This window comes from Eschrichtius robustus, chromosome 9, assembly GCF_028021215.1.
Source record: "Eschrichtius robustus isolate mEscRob2 chromosome 9, mEscRob2.pri, whole genome shotgun sequence".
Classification (NCBI taxonomy): domain Eukaryota; kingdom Metazoa; phylum Chordata; class Mammalia; order Artiodactyla; family Eschrichtiidae; genus Eschrichtius; species Eschrichtius robustus.
Window position 1 is genome coordinate 58,577,356 of NC_090832.1, and position 21,839 is coordinate 58,599,194.

At 35.2% G+C, this 21,839-nt stretch overlaps 1 protein-coding gene across 2 annotated transcripts in view; it reads left to right on the forward strand.

The window, feature by feature from the left end:
• ASCC3 (activating signal cointegrator 1 complex subunit 3) overlaps positions 1–21,839 on the forward strand; it is a 338,689-nt gene that overhangs the window by 89,672 nt on the left and 227,178 nt on the right. For both annotated transcript variants that reach the window (XM_068551389.1, XM_068551390.1), the window contains 2 exons: positions 11,325–11,525; positions 11,961–12,101. In XM_068551389.1, coding sequence (XP_068407490.1) covers positions 11,325–11,525; positions 11,961–12,101 — 342 coding nt within the window. The remainder of the gene's footprint in view (positions 1–11,324; positions 11,526–11,960; positions 12,102–21,839) is intronic.

Genomic DNA, 21,839 nt, shown 5'->3' on the forward strand with positions numbered 1-21,839 from the left:
CATTCTTGTTCAGTTAGTTTAACTTGGATACGTTTTTGGAAGTGGAGTTTTTAGGTTAAATGATATGCAAATTTATTAATGTTCATCATTTGAAAGCAATGTGTATGATGCATATGAAGATGTAAACATTACCAAGAATAATCAGTTTTTAAAAAATCTTAAACACCCAGATTAAAAAGCACTCTGACTTTATTTTGCATTTATTTGATTATTAGTATGCTCAATATTTTCATGGACTTTATATTTTTATATTTATTTTTATTTTTATAAAATTAAGTTACTTTGTTAAAAAATCAGCATAAGGAATAAAAGTGTAAAATAATGAAATCAGTAAGCTTTACAAGTTTTTAACTTGGACTTTAAAATTTGAACTTTTGTTCCAGTCCTTGCTTGACTACTTATTGGCCATTTATCCTAGGGCAAACTCTCTAATCTCTCCGTGCCAAGTTTCCCTATCTTTAAAATAAAGATAATAAAAAAGACCTACTTCGTGGGTTTTCTTTCGATGTTGAGAGAAATAATCCCCTTAAAGCATTTAAAGCAAAGCCTACTGTGTAGTATGTGCTCAATTAGAAATGGTAGCTAACTGGTACTATTATCATTAAATGGATTAGTGAACAACTTACCTGCCAACTTAAATAATAAGGAATATATTATCTTATGTGTTTATCTACAATTAAGAGCATTAAAGATAACATTTTAGTTTTTGTTTTTATAATGTATTAGTCTACTGATCTGGTCACAGATCATCAGTTTGGGGTTGGCCATCAGTGAAGTAGCGTGCCAGGTCTTCCCTGATTCTGTTCCTTTAAAGGTTAGGGTGTGGAGGTGTGTGGTAGCAGAGGTATAGTTGGGGCCCAAGTAACAGACTCCTGGTGGTCCAGATTCACTTGCTTCGTCTTTAGCTCTTGAGGACAGGGAGTAAGTCCTCACAGCTTGGCACTTGGTAGGCAGAGTTCAGTGTACGATGAACGAATGGGAGGGTACATTTTAGATAATGGCCAGGTGTAGTTTAGGCTTTGCATTTAATAACAGGTCTGTACTTTTGTTGAAACCATAGAGTCCTAGGTGAGGTCCCAGCTCTAATGCTACAGGTATTGGATGTAGGAAGAGAACCTGCTTTTTCTTCTATTCCTAAACTTTTAATTGAGAGAAACCTTTGAGGAACTCGGCCTATTAAGACCAAAAAAGAGAATGCTGAGGAGGACAGCGAGTGGAGGGACATATGACTTAAATTGAATTACTCTTCTGAAGGTTTTTTAAATTACCTTTTTGTCTCCTGAGGGTAAAACTCTAGGAATAAGAAGAAGAACTTTTTTTTTTTATAAATTTATTTTATTTTTATTTATTTTTGCCTGCAGTGGGTCTTCTCCGCTGCGAGTGGGCAGTGAGCGGGGGCTACCCTTCGCTGTGGTGCGCGGGCCTCTCATTGTGGTGGCTTCTCTTGTTGAGGAGCACAGGCTCCAGTAGTCATGGCACGCGGGCTCCATAGTGCAGCCTCAGCAGTCGTGGCACATGGGCCCAGCTGCTCCACGGCATGTGGGATCCTCCCAGACCGGGGCTCGAACCCATATCCCCTGCACTGGCAGGCGGACTCTCAACCACTGCACCACCAGGGAAGCCCTAAGAAGAACTTTTTAATATGAAATATTTTTGCAATACTTGAGAGCTCATTTAGGCATCTCCACTTAATCAGACACATCTTTAGTTTTTCTGTTTTTTTAAGGAAGTCAGTTGTATATCTTTGTGTGTGTGTTTTATCTTTTTGCATAGGTATTATCACATTTAAAAAACTAGAAATCTTTATAGCTACTTTATTTATTTATTTATTTATTTTTGGCTGTGTTGGGTCTTCGGTTCGTGCGAGGGCTTTCTCTAGTTGCGGCAAGTGGGGGCCACTCTTCATCGCGGTGCGGGGACCGCTCTTCATCGCGGCGCGCGGGCCTCTCACCATCGCGGCCCCTCCCGTTGCGGGGCACAGGCTCCAGACGCGCAGGCTCAGCAGTTGTGGCTCACGGGCCCAGCCGCTCCGCGGCATGCGGGATCCCCCCAGACCAGGGCTCGAACCGGTGTCCCCTGCACTAGCAGGCAGACTCTCAACCACTGCGCCACCAGGGAAGCCCCTAGAAATCTTTAAATAGTGAAAAGTCTCGTAATTTATCCTTGTCCCCTGTCTGTCCAGATCCTTATTTCAGTCTATTAAAAATCACAGTATTAGATTTTATGTATTCTCCCAGAATGTCTACAAGCAAATATAAACATATTTTAGTGTTAACTGTTAAATATATACAAACAGCAGATTCTTATTCCCTACTCCCCACCCCCACCATCTTTGAAGAAAAGTAGCATATTATAATATGGGTATGCATCTTGCTTTTTTCACATAACAAGATCTTTCCATCTTAGTGAATAGACTACCTTCCATGGCTGTTAAGTAGTTTGTGGTGTGGAACATGGTCTGTGGGAAGCATTAGAGTGGTGGATTCCAGCATACAGAGCTTGGGCTGCCTGTACTGATTTGTGATCATCTCTGATTCTGAAATTTTGAACCTAAGGCACATGCTATCTAGAGCTAGAGGAAACTTAAACTGTGAAAATTATATAATGAATGTCTTTGGTATCTATATGATTTTTCCTAAATATACGCTGAAATTGATGTTTGCTGTTAGAATATTTAAAACTTAAGCTTATGATACATATACTAACTTGGAAGGGATGACATGATCCTGGCTTCATCTTAGATACCCAGTTAATGCATTTTAACTGACCGGCAGTATAAGTACCTACATTTGATTATTATAAACAGTTAGTGCAGTATGTGTAGTGTACATTTTTTTTTAATTTAATGTATTTTATTTATGGCTGTGTTGGGTCTTCGTTTCTGTGCGAGGGCTTTCTCTAATTGCGGCAAGTGGGGGGCCACTGTTCATCGCGGTGCGCGGGCCTCTCACTATCACGGCCTCTCCCGTTGAGGAGCACAGCCTCCAGACGCTCAGGCTCAGTAACTGTGGCTCATGGGCCTAGTTGCTCCGCGGCATGTGGGATCTTCCCAGACCAGGGCTCGAACCCGCGTCCCCTGCATTGGCATGCAAACTCTCAACCACTGCGCCACCAGGGAAGCCCCGTGTAGTGTACATTTTAAAAATAAATTTATTTATTTATTTTTGGCTGTGTTGGGTCTTTGTTGCTGCGCGTGGGCTTTCTCTAGTTGTGGCGAGCGGGGGCTACTCTCTGTTGCGGCTTCTCATTGCAATGGCTTCTCTTGTCGCAGAGCACGGGCTCTAGGCGCACGGACTTCAGTAGTTGTGGCACACGGGCTCAGTAGTTGTGGCTTGCGGGCTCTAGAGCACAGCCTCAGTAGTTGTGGCACATGGGCTTAGTTGCTTCGTAGCATGTGGGATCTTCCCGGACCAGGGATCGAACCTGTGTCCCCTGGATTGGCAGGTGGATTCTTAACCACTGCGCCACCTGGGAAGCCCCTAGTGTACATTTTTGTTCTTCCAGGTAAATAGTATCATACAGATTATTTTTTTTAAATACAGCGTGCATTTGGTAGCAGCCTGTGTAGCTAGTGTTTGATAAAGTATATTAGAAACATATATTTTCTATGGGATTGCATATATGAGTCATGTCATTTCTGTAAGATTAGTAGTCTGATTAATCCAAAATATACATAGACAAGTGGATTTAGGATGAAACATGTAACATTTTCATCTACTGATTATGATGTTTTGAAAATGCTTAGTTAAAACTAATTAAAAGGGGAAATGGTGCATATTTAGGATGACTCTGCGCTAAACATAAAGCCTTTATGATAAATTAGCCATGATACTCAGTTTTCTATTTAAGAACAAATATTAAGATACTAAGAAAAATAATTGCAGTTCAATTTTGTATATTCATTCATGTATAAAATGAACACCTGTGTTTCTTCTAAGTTAGAAGAATATTAAATATTTGGAAGCAATGATTGTTAGTGCCATTTAATTAGACATTAGTGTATGTATGAAATATAAATAAAACAATGAATATTATTACTACATAGTTCTAAATTTAAGTAAAATAGAGTTTTGATATAGCCACACTTTTTCTTCCTCTTTAATCTTTTGTTTTCTTAAGATATTTGTGAATATAATTTGAATATTATTTCAATACAAGAAATTCCTTATGCTCAGTAAACTTTAACTTAATTATCTCATGTTCTAGTAGCTCACAAACATAACTTGAAACATACTGAATCCTCTAGTGATATTTTTTAATACTGTTACAGTTGCTGCCTGTACACATTCCTTTTTTTTTTTTTACCAACAAGTTTATTTTGAAAATTATTTCATCCATTTTTCTAAATTTAAAATGAAAAACAAAAAGAAACTTTGGGGGGAGGGGGCAGAATATGGGCTGTGGAAGTAATTTATAAATTTTTGTAGGGGTTTGCTTTTTTTTTTGGTATCTTGCTTCTCGACAGCATGTTCTGTTGCTAGTAAAGACTGTATATATGCAACAGTAATTTAAGGAGTCTTTTGCAGTGGTTTTAAAATGAATGTTGAAACTTAATTGGCAAACTGAATCATTGTATGATAGTATTTTAGACGGTATATTTGGTGATAATTTGTGTTTGGAGCTAAGACAAACTCAGTTCAGGTCTCATCTCTTCCACAATTTATTAGCAGTGTGGACTTGGGTGAGTTGTTTAACTTCTTTAGGCCTTAGTTTCCTCCACTACCCTATATTCTTTCAGGAAAATCTTTAGAGGTAGGTGAGTCTCTATGGTAGTCCGGTCTTCAGAGTCTGTTCATAACCTACTTTTCCATCTTCATTATCTGCTTCCCCTTCCTCCCATCTCTGTCACACAACTACTAACTTTTAACTAGTTCCAGGTGTTTTTGTAATACTCAGTTCCTTCTACCTGAAAGAGCATTCTTCTTAGTGACTCTCTCTCCCCTCAGATACCTCAGCACCTAGTCCATATCTTTATTGTAGACAACTGAAATGGCGTAATATAATTTTATCACCTTTTTTTCCCTTTAAACCACAAGCTAAATATTCTAAGGATCATTTTAGACACTCTTTTTTGTTAAGAGAAGAAATATTTATACTGACATAAGTCCTTAGTATAGTAATATTTATGCAAGTGATCAGTAAATGATTGTTGAATTGAATAGAATGTTATAAACCTCCATGTGTAATAGGTTTGTTTGTGAGTATATTCTTCTAATGCCTTAGTTTACTTCTTGATTGAACTGTAACCTTTAAGAACAAAAGAAATGTTTCTTATTCAAGATTGAATATAGGTTTTTTCTGGAACTGCTATATATTTTGCTTAGATCCAGTTTACTCTTCCTTTGGAAGATATTGTGAATGAAGTGTGTATCTTTTTAAGATTTTTTAAGACTTTTCCCCTCATTTATTCAACTGATTTATCAATCAGTAAAAATTTATTTAGAGGTCTATTATGTTCCTGGCAATTGGTTAGGTACTATGGTAATGCAGAGAGTAGTAAAACTGAATCCTTAGTTTAAATCCAGTGGGCCGGTTATACATATAAACAAATCATTTCAGTGTTTGTGGTTAAGGGCCATAATGACAATATATATATAAAGGGGGTGGTGTGAATGTCCAGCTGCTGAGAGAAATGGGAGTTCCTTAAATCTTTTGAAATACGGCAGAGTATAAATGCATAAATATAATAATTGTGTATGGAATTGAAGGGGACCAGAGATTACATTTGAACTTGAACTTGAATGATAATGAAGAGTTTCTCAATGTTGGGAAAGGTATTATAGGTGGTGCAAAGGCACAAAGAATGTCCAGAAAATAGTATGTATAGATAGCAGTAGTGGAAGATAATAACAAGGGTTCACATTTTGAAGGGTTCTATTTGCTATACCTTCTGTGCCTTGAAAGATCTTGTATGCTACCTACCCTGTATAGTTAAAATGGACAGTGAGAAGTCTCAGAAAATCTTCAAGCTGGAATGTGACATGATCAGATTTGTAGTTTAGGAATAGTGGACTTTTGTCATGAGTCTATGAAGACTGGAAATTGTAGCATTCACTTACCATAGTATTTTAGAAGCTTCATATAAAAAACAAAGATGATATATGACAGTGATGATAATAGATGTTATTAATTTATTTCAACACAGTTGCAAGTACCTACACTGTGTATGGTTTATACTATATGGTTTATAAACATTAGCAATTAAAGACTGTGATTCTGAAGTTACACTATCTTCGAATCCTAACTCCACCATTTATAGCTGTGTGAACTTAAGTCTTTTGAAGTCTCTGTTTCCGCATCTGTAAAATAATCTGGTATGGTTATTACAAATAATTAGGATATTCATATGAAGGATTTACCCTGTGATTGGCTCATAATAAGAACTCTGTAATTGTTGGCTATTTTTATTATTTTTATAATTTCCTTGGGTGATAGTATAACTAACCTTATTTTACAGATGAGGAAATAGAACTCAGAGGTGTTAATTATGTTCAAAGTTACATTGCAAATACAAAGCCAATCTTTTAACCTGGGCCTCTGACCCTAAGCCTCGTGTCCTGAAAAATGTGCTGCACTGCCAGTCCCAGGCTGAGTCATCAGCAGAGATCGATGAGAAAGTATCGCTGGTACTTTCAGGTGTTTAATCGGTCTGCCCAAGAGTTTCTAGGCCCTAGAGATACTACTCTGATATCTTCAAAGTGTGTGTGTGTCCAAATGAAAGCATAAGTGGATATAATAGATAAGTCTATAAAATTATTTTTCATTTTAAAAAGACAGTGTTCTTGAGGTATACTTGACATACAATAAACCATATATATTTAAAGTGAAAATTTGATAAGTTAGCGTATGTAAACACATGTGAAACCATCACCACAATCAAGATAGTGAACATAATGGTCACTTTCAAAAGGTGTTTCGTGCCCCCTGCAAGCCCTCCTATCTCTCCCTCCACCCACCTCCCTACCCCCAAGCATCAACTAATCTGCTTTCTGTCACTATAGATTAGTTTGTATTTTCTAGATTTCTGTATAAATGTAACCATGCAGTATGTATTCCTTTTTTTATTTGGCTTCTTTCATTCAACAGTCATTTTGAGATTCATCCTTATTTTACATGTTTCAATGATTCATTCCTTTTTATCACTGAGTAGTATCCCATTGTATGAATGTGCTACATTGTATTTATCCATTCATCTTTTGATGGACATATGAGTTGTTTCTGGTCTTAGCCTATTACAGATAAAGCTGCTATGAACACTTGTTTACAAGTTTTTGTATATACATATACTTTTGTTTTTCTCTTGGGTAAAACCTAGAAGTGGTATGGCTGGATCAATCACGTTAAGTGTATGTTTAACTTTTTAAAAATTAAGTGCCAGTTCCTCCACATCCCCACCAACACTTGCAATGGGCATTTAAAAATTTTTGAGGCATTTTAATAGGTGTATAGTGTTATCTCATTGTGGTTTTAACTTTCAATTCCCTAATGACTCACGGTGTTGAGCATCTTTTTTGTGTGCTTATTGCCATCCGCATACTTTCTTTGGTGAAGTGACTGTTCAAATCTTTTGACCATTTAAAAAATTGGATTGTCTGTTTTCTTATCATTGTGTTTGGAGAATTCTTTATATATTCTGGATGCAAGTCCTTTATCACCTGTAAGCTTCACAGAGATATTCTCCCGTGCTGTGGTTTCTTCTTTCATTTTCTTAACATTATCCTGAAGACTGTAAGTTTTTCGTTTTGCTTAAGTCCAGCTTATCAATTTGTTTGTTTATAGATTATGCTGTGTTTAAGAACTCTTGGCCTAACTCAGGACCACAAAAAATTTATCTTTTATTTTCTTGAACACGTTTTATAGTTTTAAGTTTCATTTTAGGTCAATGATCCATTTTGAGTTAACTTTTGTATATGGTAGGAGGTATGGATCCAAGTTCATTTTCTGCGTGTGGCTATCCATTTATTCAGCATCATTTATTGAAAATGCTATCCTTTGTCATTTGCATTGCCTTTGAGCCTTCGTCAAAAATCAGCCGTCCGTATGTGTGAGGGTTTCTTTGTGGATTCCTTATTCTGTTCCTCGATCTGTTTATCTTTATGCCAATACCATGCTGTTTTGACTTCTCTAGTTTTTTAATAATCCTCGAAATCAGGTAGTTTTAGCTCTCTTACATTGTTCTTTTGTTTCACAGTTGTTTTGTCTCTTCTAGATCCTGTGTGTTGCCATATGGATTTTAGAACCAGCTTGTTAATTTCTATAGAAAAGCCTGCTGAGATACTGAATTGGATTTGCATTGAGTCTATATATCAATTTGGGAAGAACTGACATCTTTCATAGATTGTTTTTCATTCTGTTAGCAAAATTACATAGTTTTTAGTACATAAGTGTTTCCTATCTCTTAAAATTTTTATAATTTCGATGCTACTGTAATTGATTTTTTAAAATTTTTTACTTTCAGATTTTTCATTGATAGTAAACAGAAATATAATTTTAAAAACATGCTGGTCATATATCCTCCAACCATCTTAAGTTAACTTATTAGTGTTAGGAGATTTTTTGTAGATTCCATCAGATTTTTGCCTAGGAAATCATGTCATCTCTAAATAAAGACAGTTTTTCTTCCTTTCCTAAATGAATGCCTTTATTTTTAAATTAAAAATAATTTTTTTTCCTGGATTGCACGGACTGGAACCTATAGTACTATGATAAGTGGTGAGTATAACATATAGTATGGCGTTAAGTGGTGAGTGTAGTATCTTGTTCTTGACTTTAAGGGAAAGCATTTAGTCTTTCACCATTAAGTATAGTATGAGCTGTAGGGTTTTTGTAGATATCCTTTGGCAGTTTGAGGAATTCCCTTCTATTTCTAGTTTGCTGAGACATTTTGTTTTTTTTTTTTTTTTTGGTTGGGAATGGATGTAGGATTTTGTCAAATTATTTTTCTACATCTATTGAGATGATCATATGGTTTTTCCATTATAGTGTATTATTATGGTGAATTACATTGAGTTTGAATGTTAAACTAACCCTGCATTCCTGTGATAATCCCCACTTGGTAATGATATAGTATTATGTTGTAGAATTCAATATACTAAAGTTTTGTTTATAATTTTTTTCTATGTTCATAAGGGATATTGGTCTGCAATTTTATTTTGTCTGGTTTTGGTATTAGGGGAAAGCTTGCCTCATAGAATGATTTGAAAAGTGTTCTCTCCTCTGCAGTTTTTCTGAACAGTCTAAAACTCCATGAAAAATTGGTATTATTTCCTCATTAAATGTTAGGTAGAATTTACCAGTGAAACTGTTTGGGCCTAGAGTTTTCTTTGTGGGAAGGATTTTAACTTCAGCCTTAATTTCTGTAACAGATATAGAGTTATTTAAGTTGTATATTTCTTCATGGATGAGCTTTGGTAATTTGTGTCTTTTAAGAAAATTGTCCATTTGATCTAAATGGTCAAATTTATTGGCATAAAGTCATTTATAATATTCCCTTATATTATTTTAATTTCCACAGCATCTGTAGTGATGCCATCCTTCTCATTCTTGACATTAGTAATTTGTGTCTTCTCTCTCTCTTTTTTTTTTTTTTTTTTGGCCACACCACGTAGCTTGTGGGATCTTAGTTCCCCAACCAGGGATTGAACCCAGGACCTTGGCAGTGAGAGTGTAGAGTCCTAACCACTGGACTGCTAGGGAATTCCCTGTCTTCTCTCTTTTTTTCCTATCAGTCTGGCTAGAGATTAATCAATTTTATTGATCTCAAAGAATAAGCTTTTCTGTTTTCATCTCATTGATATCTACTTTGATCTTTATTATTTCTTTTATTCTGTTTTACTTTGGTTTTAATTTTTCCTTTTTCTAATATCTTATTTTGAAAGATGAAGTCATTCATTTGAAACCTTTCCTCTTTTTTCATATAGGTGGCTAGTGCTGTATATTTTTCCTTGAATAGTGCTTTAGCAACATCCACAAATTCTCATATGTTGAGTTTTCATTTTCTTCAGTTAAGAATAGTTAATTTCCCTTTTGAGTTCTTCTTTCATCATGGGTTATTTTAGGAAGAACGTTACTTAGTTCCAAATATTTGTATATTTTCTAAGGATATTTCTAGTAAGGATTTCTAATTTAATTCCATTGTGATCAGGGAATATATTTTGTATGTATTGCTTCCTTTTCAATTTATTGAGACTTGTTTTATGGCCCAGAATATGGTATATATATATCTTGCTAAATGTTCCATGAACAATTGAGGAGAATTATTGTTAGATGAATAAATGTCAGTCAGGTCAAATTGGTTGATAGTGCTGTTCAAATCTATTGTAGCCTTGCTGATTTTCATGCCTACTTGACTTATCAGTTCTTGGAGAGGGATGTTGAAATCTCTGACTGAAATTGCAGATTTGCCTATTTCCCTTTGCATGTCTATCAGTTTTTGCTTCATGTGTTTTGAAGATCTGTTATTGGGTATATAAACATTTAGGATTGTTATGCCCTAATGATTAATCATCTTCTTCATGAAATGACTGGGTCTCTATTCCTGGTAATATGCTTGGCTTTTAAATCAATTTTTTTCTGGCATTAATATAGCAATTCCAGTTTCCTGCCATTAATTTCATCCAGTGTTTTGTTTACTCTCAGACATTGTAGTTTTCATCGCTAAAGACTTTTTGTATAGAAGATTTTAGGAAAAATTAATTAACCACTCTGCGTCTTTAATTTCTTCTCTATTAAAAGGACATAATAATGGTACCTATACTATAGAATTGTTTTGAGGATTAAATAAATAAATATATGAAAGTGCTTACAATTGCATGTGTCACAGTGTAAGTTCTGAACAAACATAATCTGTAGCTATTATTACTACTATTAAGGCTGCCTTTTCAAAAAAGTATCTTTAAAAATCCATAACATAGTGAAACAGAATTTCTTATTGATTTATATCCCCAGGAATTTTCTTATTTGCACTTTCATTAGTCATCCTCAATCTAAATAAACTAGGCTATCGTCATATGAAATCAAAAGATACCTGTTTAATTTTGTTTCATTACATTATTATCATTGTTTTGTACTTAGGATTGTGTACAAAGATACAGGTATAGTCTCATTATCATATTTTTCAAATGTAGTGGGTTACAATTCCCAAATGCATTAGAATTGTACAATAGTTGTGAGTTGTCAACTGCGCACACTTAGTTTAAATACAGGACACATTGAGAGACTAAACAAATTAGTCATTTGTTTTTTTACCACAAAAAATTTGTATTTAATGTTTTGTATGAGACCTTCACATTATTATCATTTATAGTGGGTCATGTCATTTTTAGATTGGACAGCTGGCTTTTAAAGGAATGAGAAGACTCAATAGAATCCAGTCAATTGTGTTTGAGACTGCCTACAACACCAATGAGAACATGCTGATTTGTGCCCCTACTGGAGCTGGAAAGACCAACATTGCAATGCTTACAGTTTTGCATGAAATTCGCCAGCATTTTCAACAAGGTGTTATCAGAAAGAATGAATTTAAGGTAGGAAATTAACAAGTCCGACAACAGCTTTTTAAATTGTAAATTTTAAAATCATTTTGCAGTTGTACATGTTACATGAGATCTGGAAGTTTTTAAGGATATTATACATGAAGTCATGTAAAGAATGCTGCATGATTTACTTCATTACTTTTAGGCAGTCCCTATTTGTGTTATGAAAATCCCACTACCCCTGTGAAAGCTATGAAAATGCACTTAGCTTTGAAGCACCAGTTTTCAAAGTGATAAGGCTATATAAACAAATTCCATTGTCCTGTAAACAGCTGCACACTTATGCAACAAAGATAAGTACTTTTCATATATCACTATTAAGATTTTTCACCCTAAGTGGCTAGAATCATATTTTACAATAAATAGTGACGTGTATTGACGTTGTAGTTTTTGCTCATTCATCAAGCTAGTGTTTCTTTGGCGTAGATTGTATATGTTGCTCCAATGAAAGCGTTGGCAGCTGAAATGACAAATTACTTCAGCAGACGTCTAGAGCCACTGGGCATCACTGTGAAAGAATTGACTGGTGATATGCAGTTGTCAAAAAATGAAATTTTACGAACTCAGGTATGTTGTATACTTAGATTTTTGTTGTTGTTGTTTAATACCATTCTTTTTATTTTTTTTCCAAGCAATTGTTAAACAACTATACCATAAGTAACTATAAAACATAATGCGAATGTAACATGGTGAACTTCTTTATTTGTAACCACAGCCTATCCTCTACAGAAGAGGTTTCTGCTGGTGCTTTGTTCTATTATAGCCCTTCTAACTTCCATGACTCTTGCCGTATCTTGAGTATTGTTAGATTCCTGATGTAGATTTTAAGTCATTGACAGTAAATGTTGATCTTTTAAAACAATAGGCAATGAGGATTTTCATAAGACCAGACTTCAGTTTTAAGAGCAGGAAAATGTATCTTTATATTTTATATGTTGTAGATGTTTAAAGGATCCCACTAACATTCTAAAGTATTCCATAAGGATGGTTTAACGTGTATAAAAAAGTTTTTAGTCATTCTGTATTTTAGCAAATAGGAAGCTACTAAATCTTGCACTGTATATATAGCACTATATTAGGTGAAATGTATGACAAGCAGGGCATTTAAGATACCGTTCCTGCCTTCAAGGATCTTATATTATGACTGAGTAGACAAAAACTACATTAGAACTACAACTAGATTATCATTAATGGATGCAACGTGTAAGTAGGTGATGTTCATAGTGCTTGTAAAAAATAAAATAATGTATAACCAAATAGTAATGGGACAATTCAGGGGAGTTTAATGGGAAATAGATGATGTAGCTTTTGAAACAGTGAATAGACATTGATTTAAAATGTGATTTGAGGGTATCTTCATTTCCTAGGGCTGCCATAACAAATTATCACAAGCTTTGTGGCTTAAAATAACAGACACTTAATTCTCTCACAGTTCTGGAGGTCAGAAATCTGAAATCAGGGTGGCGGTAGGATTTAGTTGCTTCTGGAACTCTGATGGAGTATCCTTTTTGCGTCTCTCTCCTAGTTTTTGGTGGCTGCTGGCAGTCTGTGGCATTCTGTGGCCTGTACACACATCACCCCAGTCACTGCCTCAGTCCTCACATGGACTTTTTCCCTGCATTGTCCTTTCCCCTACTTTTTCTAAGAACACTATTTTTAGATTTAGGATCCACCCTAATACATGTGATCTTATCTGAAGGTCCTTACCTTAATTATGTCTGTAAAGATCCTTTTTCCAAATAAGGTTACAGTCACAATTTCTGGGTAGACATATGTTTTGGTATGCCACCATTCAACCCATGACAATGGGTATGCCAGGTATACTGAACCACATAGCAAAGAAAAAAAATCAGGTTCCAGTTAAATGTATTTTGGACTTGATAAGGATAGAGTGCATTATAATAAACATTTCAGTCAGTTTTACCAGTTATTCTTAAGTTTGCCTTTCATAGACACTCTTTTTATTTTTTTTCATAGATACTCTTGAAAAAATCAAATCTTAATATTTATATACAGGCATGTTCATTGTAGTATTTTTAAAAAATATATAACAGAAAGAGTAAGAAGAAATTAAATATCTATGAATAGAAGACTAGTAAACAATATGATATTTCACTTGATAAAATAAAATATTCCTTAAAATGATGTTTTCTGAGAATTTTTATTGGCCTTAGAAAGTAAAGTTTAGAAAAAAATACAGGAACAACTCTTTATGTTAATACAGTTATGTATTCTATGCAATAACCAAAACACTGTCGGGAGGAATAATTATAGTAGTTATGTCTGGTGGTAGGATTATGGAAGATTTTTTCCCCACTTTTTCTACTGTAAGAATGTGTTAATGCTATAATCTAAAAAATAAGCTTAATTTTTATTTTTTATTTTATTCTAGTTTAGGTATCATTGTTTTATTCAGCATAATTATTTTTCTTCTATATAGTTGTTTCATAACCTATCACCCAATTACCTAATTTTTTGGTAAAGGCTAGGGAAAGGAAACTAAAATTTATGGGGCACCAGCTAGCATGAAGCTCTTGTCACTATGCTAGTTGCCCTACAGACATAACAATGCAGTTCTGTTGAGGAGAGTAAGGCTTATTGAGGTAACAGGTCTTGCCTGGGCTCCCATTTCCAGTAAATCATGTAGATAGGATTGGATTCCAAGTCTTCAAATTTCAAAGTTTGTGATAAATTTCTACTAAAATATGTCACTTTTGCCCATCTTTTATATCTACAGTTTGTTGTTTTAGGTGGTGATGGTGGTGGTTTAAACCACCAAGATACTGAAGGAGCTTGGTAGTATTTGAAAGAAAATCAGTAAAATGAGGGTTTGTCATGTGAGGGAAAAAATGCATATCTATAGATGTTTAGTTTTCAAGTCAGTTCAATATAATATGTATAGCAAATAAATGAAATAATTAATTTGTAAAGTTACTGAAGATAACAAAATTACCTTATTTAGAGATCAAAAGTTGGGAAAGTAAAGGTGTGTTAACTTAATTTTTTAAAGAAATTCCAAAATGCCACCATTTTAGGACTTAGTGATTAACAATGAAGGCTCTAGTTAAGAGTACTTTTAGAAGTTTGGAAAATTTCCCCAAATGTAGAGATAGTGAAGGCTTTAGTTCACTGAAGTATTTGTTTTTGTATTAATAGCTTTAGCTTTTGGAATGCTAAAATTAAAAAAATTTTAAACTCATCTCTAAATTGTAAAATAGAATTTTGTCATAACAGTGGTGACAGTATTTGTTACTATTCTTTTAGTTTGTGAAGGACTGATATTCAACTGCTCTCAGGGTATATGACAGTACCAGTTGTTAAAATACTGAAATATTTTTTAGCTCATTGGGAAATGGATACTGCTAAGAGCCCTCCAAGTGCAGCTCCTACCAACTCATAATCCAGCAATTAAAGGGTTAGTACCTGGACCAGCAGGAGGCCTCTAGGATGTAGTTTTAGCCCTAGGGCAGCTGTTCCTATTAGTTGATTTTCTTGCAGTTAATCACCCTATTTCCTCCTTTCCTGTACCAATGCTGACTTCCCCAGGCCTCAGTGCTGGTCTGGGGTGGGAATGAAAGAATACCTTTGCCTGTCAGCCTGGCATCCTTACCACCCCTCCTTTCTGGTGGACAGTTGTCCATTCATACTGGTTGTTAAATGTTTTAAATATTATACCTGATTTTTAATTAATACTACTAGAGTTTAAAGATTTATTAGTGAAGACCAGTATCTATTTCAGTAAAGGTTAGTAGATAAGAGCAATGATCAAGGATGTAGCTCTGGTTATTAATGACAGTTGCCTTCAATTAAAAAAAATTCTTTTACCATATTTATAGTAGCCTCTTTAAAGTCATTGCTGAACACAGCATGTGGCCCATTACGAGTCAGGCTTTATTGACTGCCTTTTTTTTCTGTGAATGAGTCACATCACCCTGTTGCATATCTAGTAATTTTGGGTTGAAAATAAAAAGTTTTAGCAGCTCTAGATTCTATTCATCCAGCCTTTTCCTTGAAACATTTTAAATTTGATTTTGTTAAAAAATCTAGAGAATTATCACCTAAAAACAAGAATAACAATTATATTTATATATAGTCACTTTAGCTAATAAATTTTTTTTATATATATAATTTATATACTTAGCACAGTGAACTGAATCATGTTTAAAATATTAAGTTTATACAATAAAGAGAAAGGATTTTTACAGATTTGTGTAACAGTACAATGTTATGTACAGTTTCTATATTTATGGACACATTTATAGAAATAGTGTTATGTATGATAGCTTTCAGGGCTAGCTGAACATATAATTGCAGAGATCATTATCTTAAAACCACATCAAGACACATAGACTGATAGATATTTTTTTAGTGTGTGATTTTTACTTTCATAATGTCTTATGAAGTCATACAAATTAGATAAAAATCTGACACATAACCAACTGTCTTTATTAAAAATAAAATTTCCTGAAACTGGAACCATTCTAGAGCATCTGAGACCATACCTATGATATAGCCTACCTAAAGAAATGAGTTTTGTATCCTGGTGGGTACAATGAAATTAAGGGAAGAAATTAAGTCAGTTTGTTCCTCTTTTATTACTTGCAAGTCCAGACTTATGAAATTTTCTGTAAATGTTAAGTTTGGCTTTGGTAATCTTACCTCACTGCTATGCCGTATCCAGGGTTCTTCTTCTGTATCTTTCTGTTTTAGTCTTTCTGCATACCATTAACAGACCGGTTAAGAAAATGAAAAAACAGAACAGACCAAAAACCCCCTGCACTGACCTACTAGAGAATGGACTTGAGGATACGGGGAGGGGGAAGGGTAAGCTGGGACAAAGTGAGAGAGTGGCATGGACATATAGACACTACCAAACGTAAAATAGATAGCTAGTGGGAAGCAGCCGCATAGCACAGAGAGATCAGCTCGGTGCTTTGTGACCACCTAGAGGGGTGGGATAGGGAGGGTGGGAGGGAGGGAGCTGCAAGAGAGAAGAGATATGGGGACATATGTATATGTATAACTGATTCACTTTGTCATAGAGCAGAAACTGACACACCATTGTAAAGCAATTTTACTCTAATAAAGATGTTAAAAAATTTAAACAAAACAAAAACAAAAAACCCCTGCATTGATTTGGTCTTTTGCGTTGCTATAGAGAGGCAACTCTCAAAATTGATATGGGGACACCCAGAGTTTGCTAAGACTCTTCAGGGGATTAGCGAAGTTAAAACCAGTTTTTGTAATAATATTATGATGTTATTTTCTTTTACTCTCATTTTCTCACAAGAATAGAGTTGAGTTTTCCAGAGGCTACATAATGTGTGATGTCATCATCACTGACAACTAATGGAACGAGTACTTTGTATTTTTGTGTTGTAAAAATTTCTTAGTTTCAATTTCTCATGTAAGAAGTATTGATAGATATAACCCAGAAAAAGAAAAGCTGTTTGGGGCCTCAGTAATTTTTAAGAGTGCAAAGGAGTCCCAAAGGCAAAACGTTTTGAGAACTACTATTATAGGGGAAAGCTCCTTATATATGACATTGGATTCTCATCATAATCTACATCCAGCCTGATTTTTAGCCTAATGTTCCCAGCTGCCTTCCAATATAAACTTCAGCCAGACCAATTTTGCTTTTTCTAAAATAACATGACTCAGCATTTTCTCCAATGAACTTTGCTAATTAGTAAGTTTACTTACTTACTATGTGTCACTTTTTCTGACCTCCAGGGTCTCCAAAGAAATACTCACTGCCATTCAAATTACTGTTCCCCTACAGGTAATTTGTTTTTTCTTTCTCTTGATCACCTTTCAACTTGATCATCTTTTTCATGATGTCTTCCTTTATTCATTGACATTTCTCTAAATCTTACCCATTCTACTAAACTCAGTTTGAACTCTGTAAGTACTTTATTTCCTCTTGCCTGAGTCCAACAGCACCATTCATTTATATTCATGAAATAATACCTTGTCCACAAAGAACATGCTTTTGGATCTGGTGTGGTCTTAGAAATCTGGGCAATCTCAAATAAAATTTTGATTGCTCTTATAACATATTCAGTTGTGTTAATGAACTGATGCTAGTGAAAGAGTATTTATGGAAAGAAAAGGCAGGTAACATTTGAATTCAAATTATGGGCCAGTCACTATGCTAAGTGCATATATACATCCTCAATAAGTCATTACAAAAACCTTATTGAGTAGTGTCTCCATTTCACACCTACAGGAAGCAAAACTCATTAAAATCTATCTGGATTTATATATTGTATTTTCAGAAGGTTGATGAGCATCTCTTTGTCTCTCATTTGCTCGTCTCTGTACTTCCCTAGGTCTGGGCGGGGACCATGTGCTTGGCCTCTGTAATGGTTCATAAGTGGGACCTCGTACTTTGTGCTTGCTCTTTATTCTCCTCCCATGTACCCCTACTGTCCATGATGGTCATTTCTGTAGACCTGAAACTATATAGTTATCAACCTCTTCACACTATCCTTCTACCTAGTCTCACATGCTCACAGATTAATAGACTGTGCTGCTATAACTGCCTTTGAGATTGGGCTGTAGAGAGAGCAAAGCAGGGATATTGCAGGGCATGCGGGAGTACAGACATACTCAACTTTTATTTTTGAATTTTTAATTTCCTGCTTTCCCTACTTTTTCCACTTTTATAATTTTTAATAGCTTTTTAATGATTCCCATTGTATATTTCCTTTGGTAAGTAAATTTCCTAATAATTAACACAATTAAATATAATCTTAAATTTTCCCTTTTTTTTTTTTTTTTGCTTTTTCATATTTTACTACAGAGGTGCTTCTGATGTATTATTAGTTAATATGTAATTTGTAAACTGCTATGTCATATCCTACACATACAAAATCATTTTACAAAAATGTTCTAAAAACTAGTAGATAAAACGTGTTCTCTGCAGGGCTGTTACTGGAAGGTGTCATTCCCTGTCATTTTTAAATATGTTTTCAGTGTTGTTTGTTTATCTTTTTTTTTTTTTTTTAAGTATGGGAAGCCAAATTAATCTCATTTGCAAATTCTCTGTCATGCTCTTCTGATCATATTATTTCCTTGCTCATAAATTTTCATTGGCTCTTTACTGCTTACTGAATTAAGTACAACTACCTAGCTTGTTAAGAATCTTGTATAAATTAAGTATAATGCGGGACGTGATCTGTTTTGTGGTTCGCTAGGGATTGTCAGGTCTAGCGGCAGTTACGATTTTATTGAGGTTTAATATCAAATTTCCTTTTACAAGAGAGAATTATATAATTCTAAGATTTATTGTCAGAAGAAATAGTCTGTGTAGGCAACAGATACCTCTTTGGTGTTCAACTGAAAAGCAACTTTGAACAATTTAGTAAATTTGTCATCAGTGAAAACATCAATCTACTTTTCCAACCTTATTTTTCACTATTCTACATCTACTGTTAATTTCAAACGTCTCCCCCTAAATGTACTCTTTATCAAGAATTGCTACTTTAAAATATTCATTTTGCTTTTCAGTGGTTCCATTGAGCAGTTGAGGTTTTTCTTTTACTCTTTCCTCAACTCAGATTATCCCTTCTACATTCTTTCCTAGTATCATAGATGCAGTATTCTTTTAAATCTCAGTGAAAATACTGGTCAGAAATTTTAGAAAAGGTTTCTCCTCTCCTGGCAGTAACTGTATCAAAGCAAGGCATTTGCTCTGAGTTCTGAAATCATTATCCTTTTTAAAAATTTTGTTTGCTCATGCTTATCCTGGGCGGAGTTTATCTGTGCAGTTTTGGAAGTTGAGATGGGTTATTTCAGGTTTTGTTTTTGTTTCCATTTTGGCTGGGGATGAAGGAAGCTTTGTCAAATCTGTTAGGCCCAGGCAACAGCAAAGGGAACCCTGAATTTCTGTTGTATTATTCTGCCAGCTCAGAGCTCATCCAGCAACCTTAGTTGGGAGGGTGTGTGTGGTGTGCATATATGCACGTGCTTATGTCACATTCAGTGTTCCTGCCCCAATTTACTCTTCTCTCAAGGGGATTCTTCCTCTGGCATATATTTTATTGGTTATTTCACTGAAAATGTGTATATACTTAAGGGTGGAGGGGAGGAAAAAAGAGGAGGAAAAATGGTTAGAAATTACACATGCTCAGGTTACAGTTTTATCTGGATATCTGTATATATGTTTCATTTAATGTTGCTACCTTTCTGTATAAAATTGGAAGATATCTTTATTGCATCTCCAGTTTAAAGGGTATTTTTGCTGGATATAGATTTGTAGGTTATAAGTTCTTTTCTTCCACCACTTGAAAAATGTATCACTTTTTCTGACCTCCAAGGTCTCCAAAGAAATATTCACTGCCATTCAAATTACTGTTCCCCTACAGGTAATTTGTTTTTTCTTTCTCTTGATCACCTTTCAAGATTCTTTGGTTCGTGTCTATAGATTTATGTCTTTTGTCAGGTTTGGGAAATTTTTATCCTTTATTTCTTCAGCCCTTTACTCTTTCTCCTTTCTTTGTTGGACTGCACTGATGGGAATGTTAGTTCTTTTGTTATTGTCCCACAGGACCCTGAGATCTGGTTTTCATTTTCTTTTCTTCAATATGTTTTCTCTGTTGTTCAGATTGGATAATTATGATCCATCTTTGAGTCCACTGATTCTTTCATCTGTTGTCTGAATTCTTGCTATTGAGCCCTACCAGTGAGTTTTTAATTTAGGTTGTATTTTTTAGTTCTAAACTTTTTTTTTGGTTTTGCTTTATGTTTCTTTGCTGAGACTTTGTTTCATTCGTTTTGAGTGTGTTTGAAACTGTTCTTTAAAGGATTTTTATGATAGTTGCTTTAAAAGTCTTGTCAGATAATTCCATCATCTTTGTCATCTCAGTGTTAGAATCTGTTGCATGTCTTTTCTCATTTGAGTTGAGATTTTCCTGGTTTTTATGTTATTTTCAGTCATATCCTGTACATTTTGGGTATGGTGTTATGAGACTCTGGTTCCTACTTAAATCTTGTTACCTGTTACTGTCTGGCTGGGATAGTTGTCAGGACTTTTTCCACACGTGTCCCCACACCCTCAGTGCCAGTCTCATTACACAATGAGGTTGGGGAGGAACAACTTTTTTTTTCATGCTTTTTGGCTGGTGTAGTCAAAACGTTTCTGTTTATGGGACTTCCCTGGTGGTGCAGTGGTTAAGAATCTGCCTGCCAATGCAGGGGACATGGGTTCGAGCCCTGGTCCGGGAAGATCCCACATGCCGCGGAGCACCTAAACCCATGTGCCGCAACTACTGAGCCTGCACTCTAGAGCCCGCAAGCCACAACTACTGAGCCCACATGCCACAACTACTGAAGCCCGTGTGTCCTAGGGCCGCATGCCGCAACTACTGAGCCTGCATGTTGCAACTACTGAAGCCCGCGTGCCTAGAGCCCGTTCTCCACCATAACAAGAAAAGCCACCGCAATGAGAAGCCCGTGCACCACAACAAAGAGTAGCCCCCACTCGCCGCAACTAGAGAAAGCCCGTGTACAGCAACAGAGACCCAATGCAGCCAATAAAAAAAAAAAAAAAGTTTCTGTTCATCAGGGCTGCCCTCCATCAGTACTTTGTTTAGAGAAACTTCATGTATCTTGGGTGTTTTGTTTTATTTTGTTTCGTGGGTGGGTTCTGTACCCTTTCACTTTCCTAGTTTTGAGCTTCTTCAGCACCTGATTGGGATATATAGGAGTCAAAGAAAGAAAGAAAGGAACTCACTGCCAAGTTATTCCTTGAATCCTGAGATCCCTATGCAGTCTCACTTCTTATTTCCAATTTTTAGGGTCTTCTGATGTCTGTTTCATGTATTTTGTCTAGGTTTTTTAGATGTAATAAATAGGGTAAGATGAAATGTGTCTACTCTGTTTTGCCCAGCCATACAGACTTAAAATTATAATACAGTCAAATTTATCAACATCCTCTATGGTTTGTGCCTTTTTTGTTTGTTATATTTTCTTGGAAATATTTGGAGATATTGCTGGTTTGGTTCCAGACGACCACAGTAAAGCGTATATTGCAGTAAAGCGAGTCACATGAATTTTTTGGTTTCCCAATTTATATGAAAGTTATATTTATACCATACTGTAGTATATTAAGTGCACAGTAGCACTGTGTCTTAAAAAATAATGTAATACCTTAATTTAAAAATACTTTATTGCTAAAAATGCTCACCATCATCTGATAGTGAAGGGTTGCCACAACCTTCAGTTTGTGAAAAACACGCTATCTGCAAAGCACAACAAGGTGAAGTGCAATAAAACGAGGAATGCCTATACTATGACCCAAGT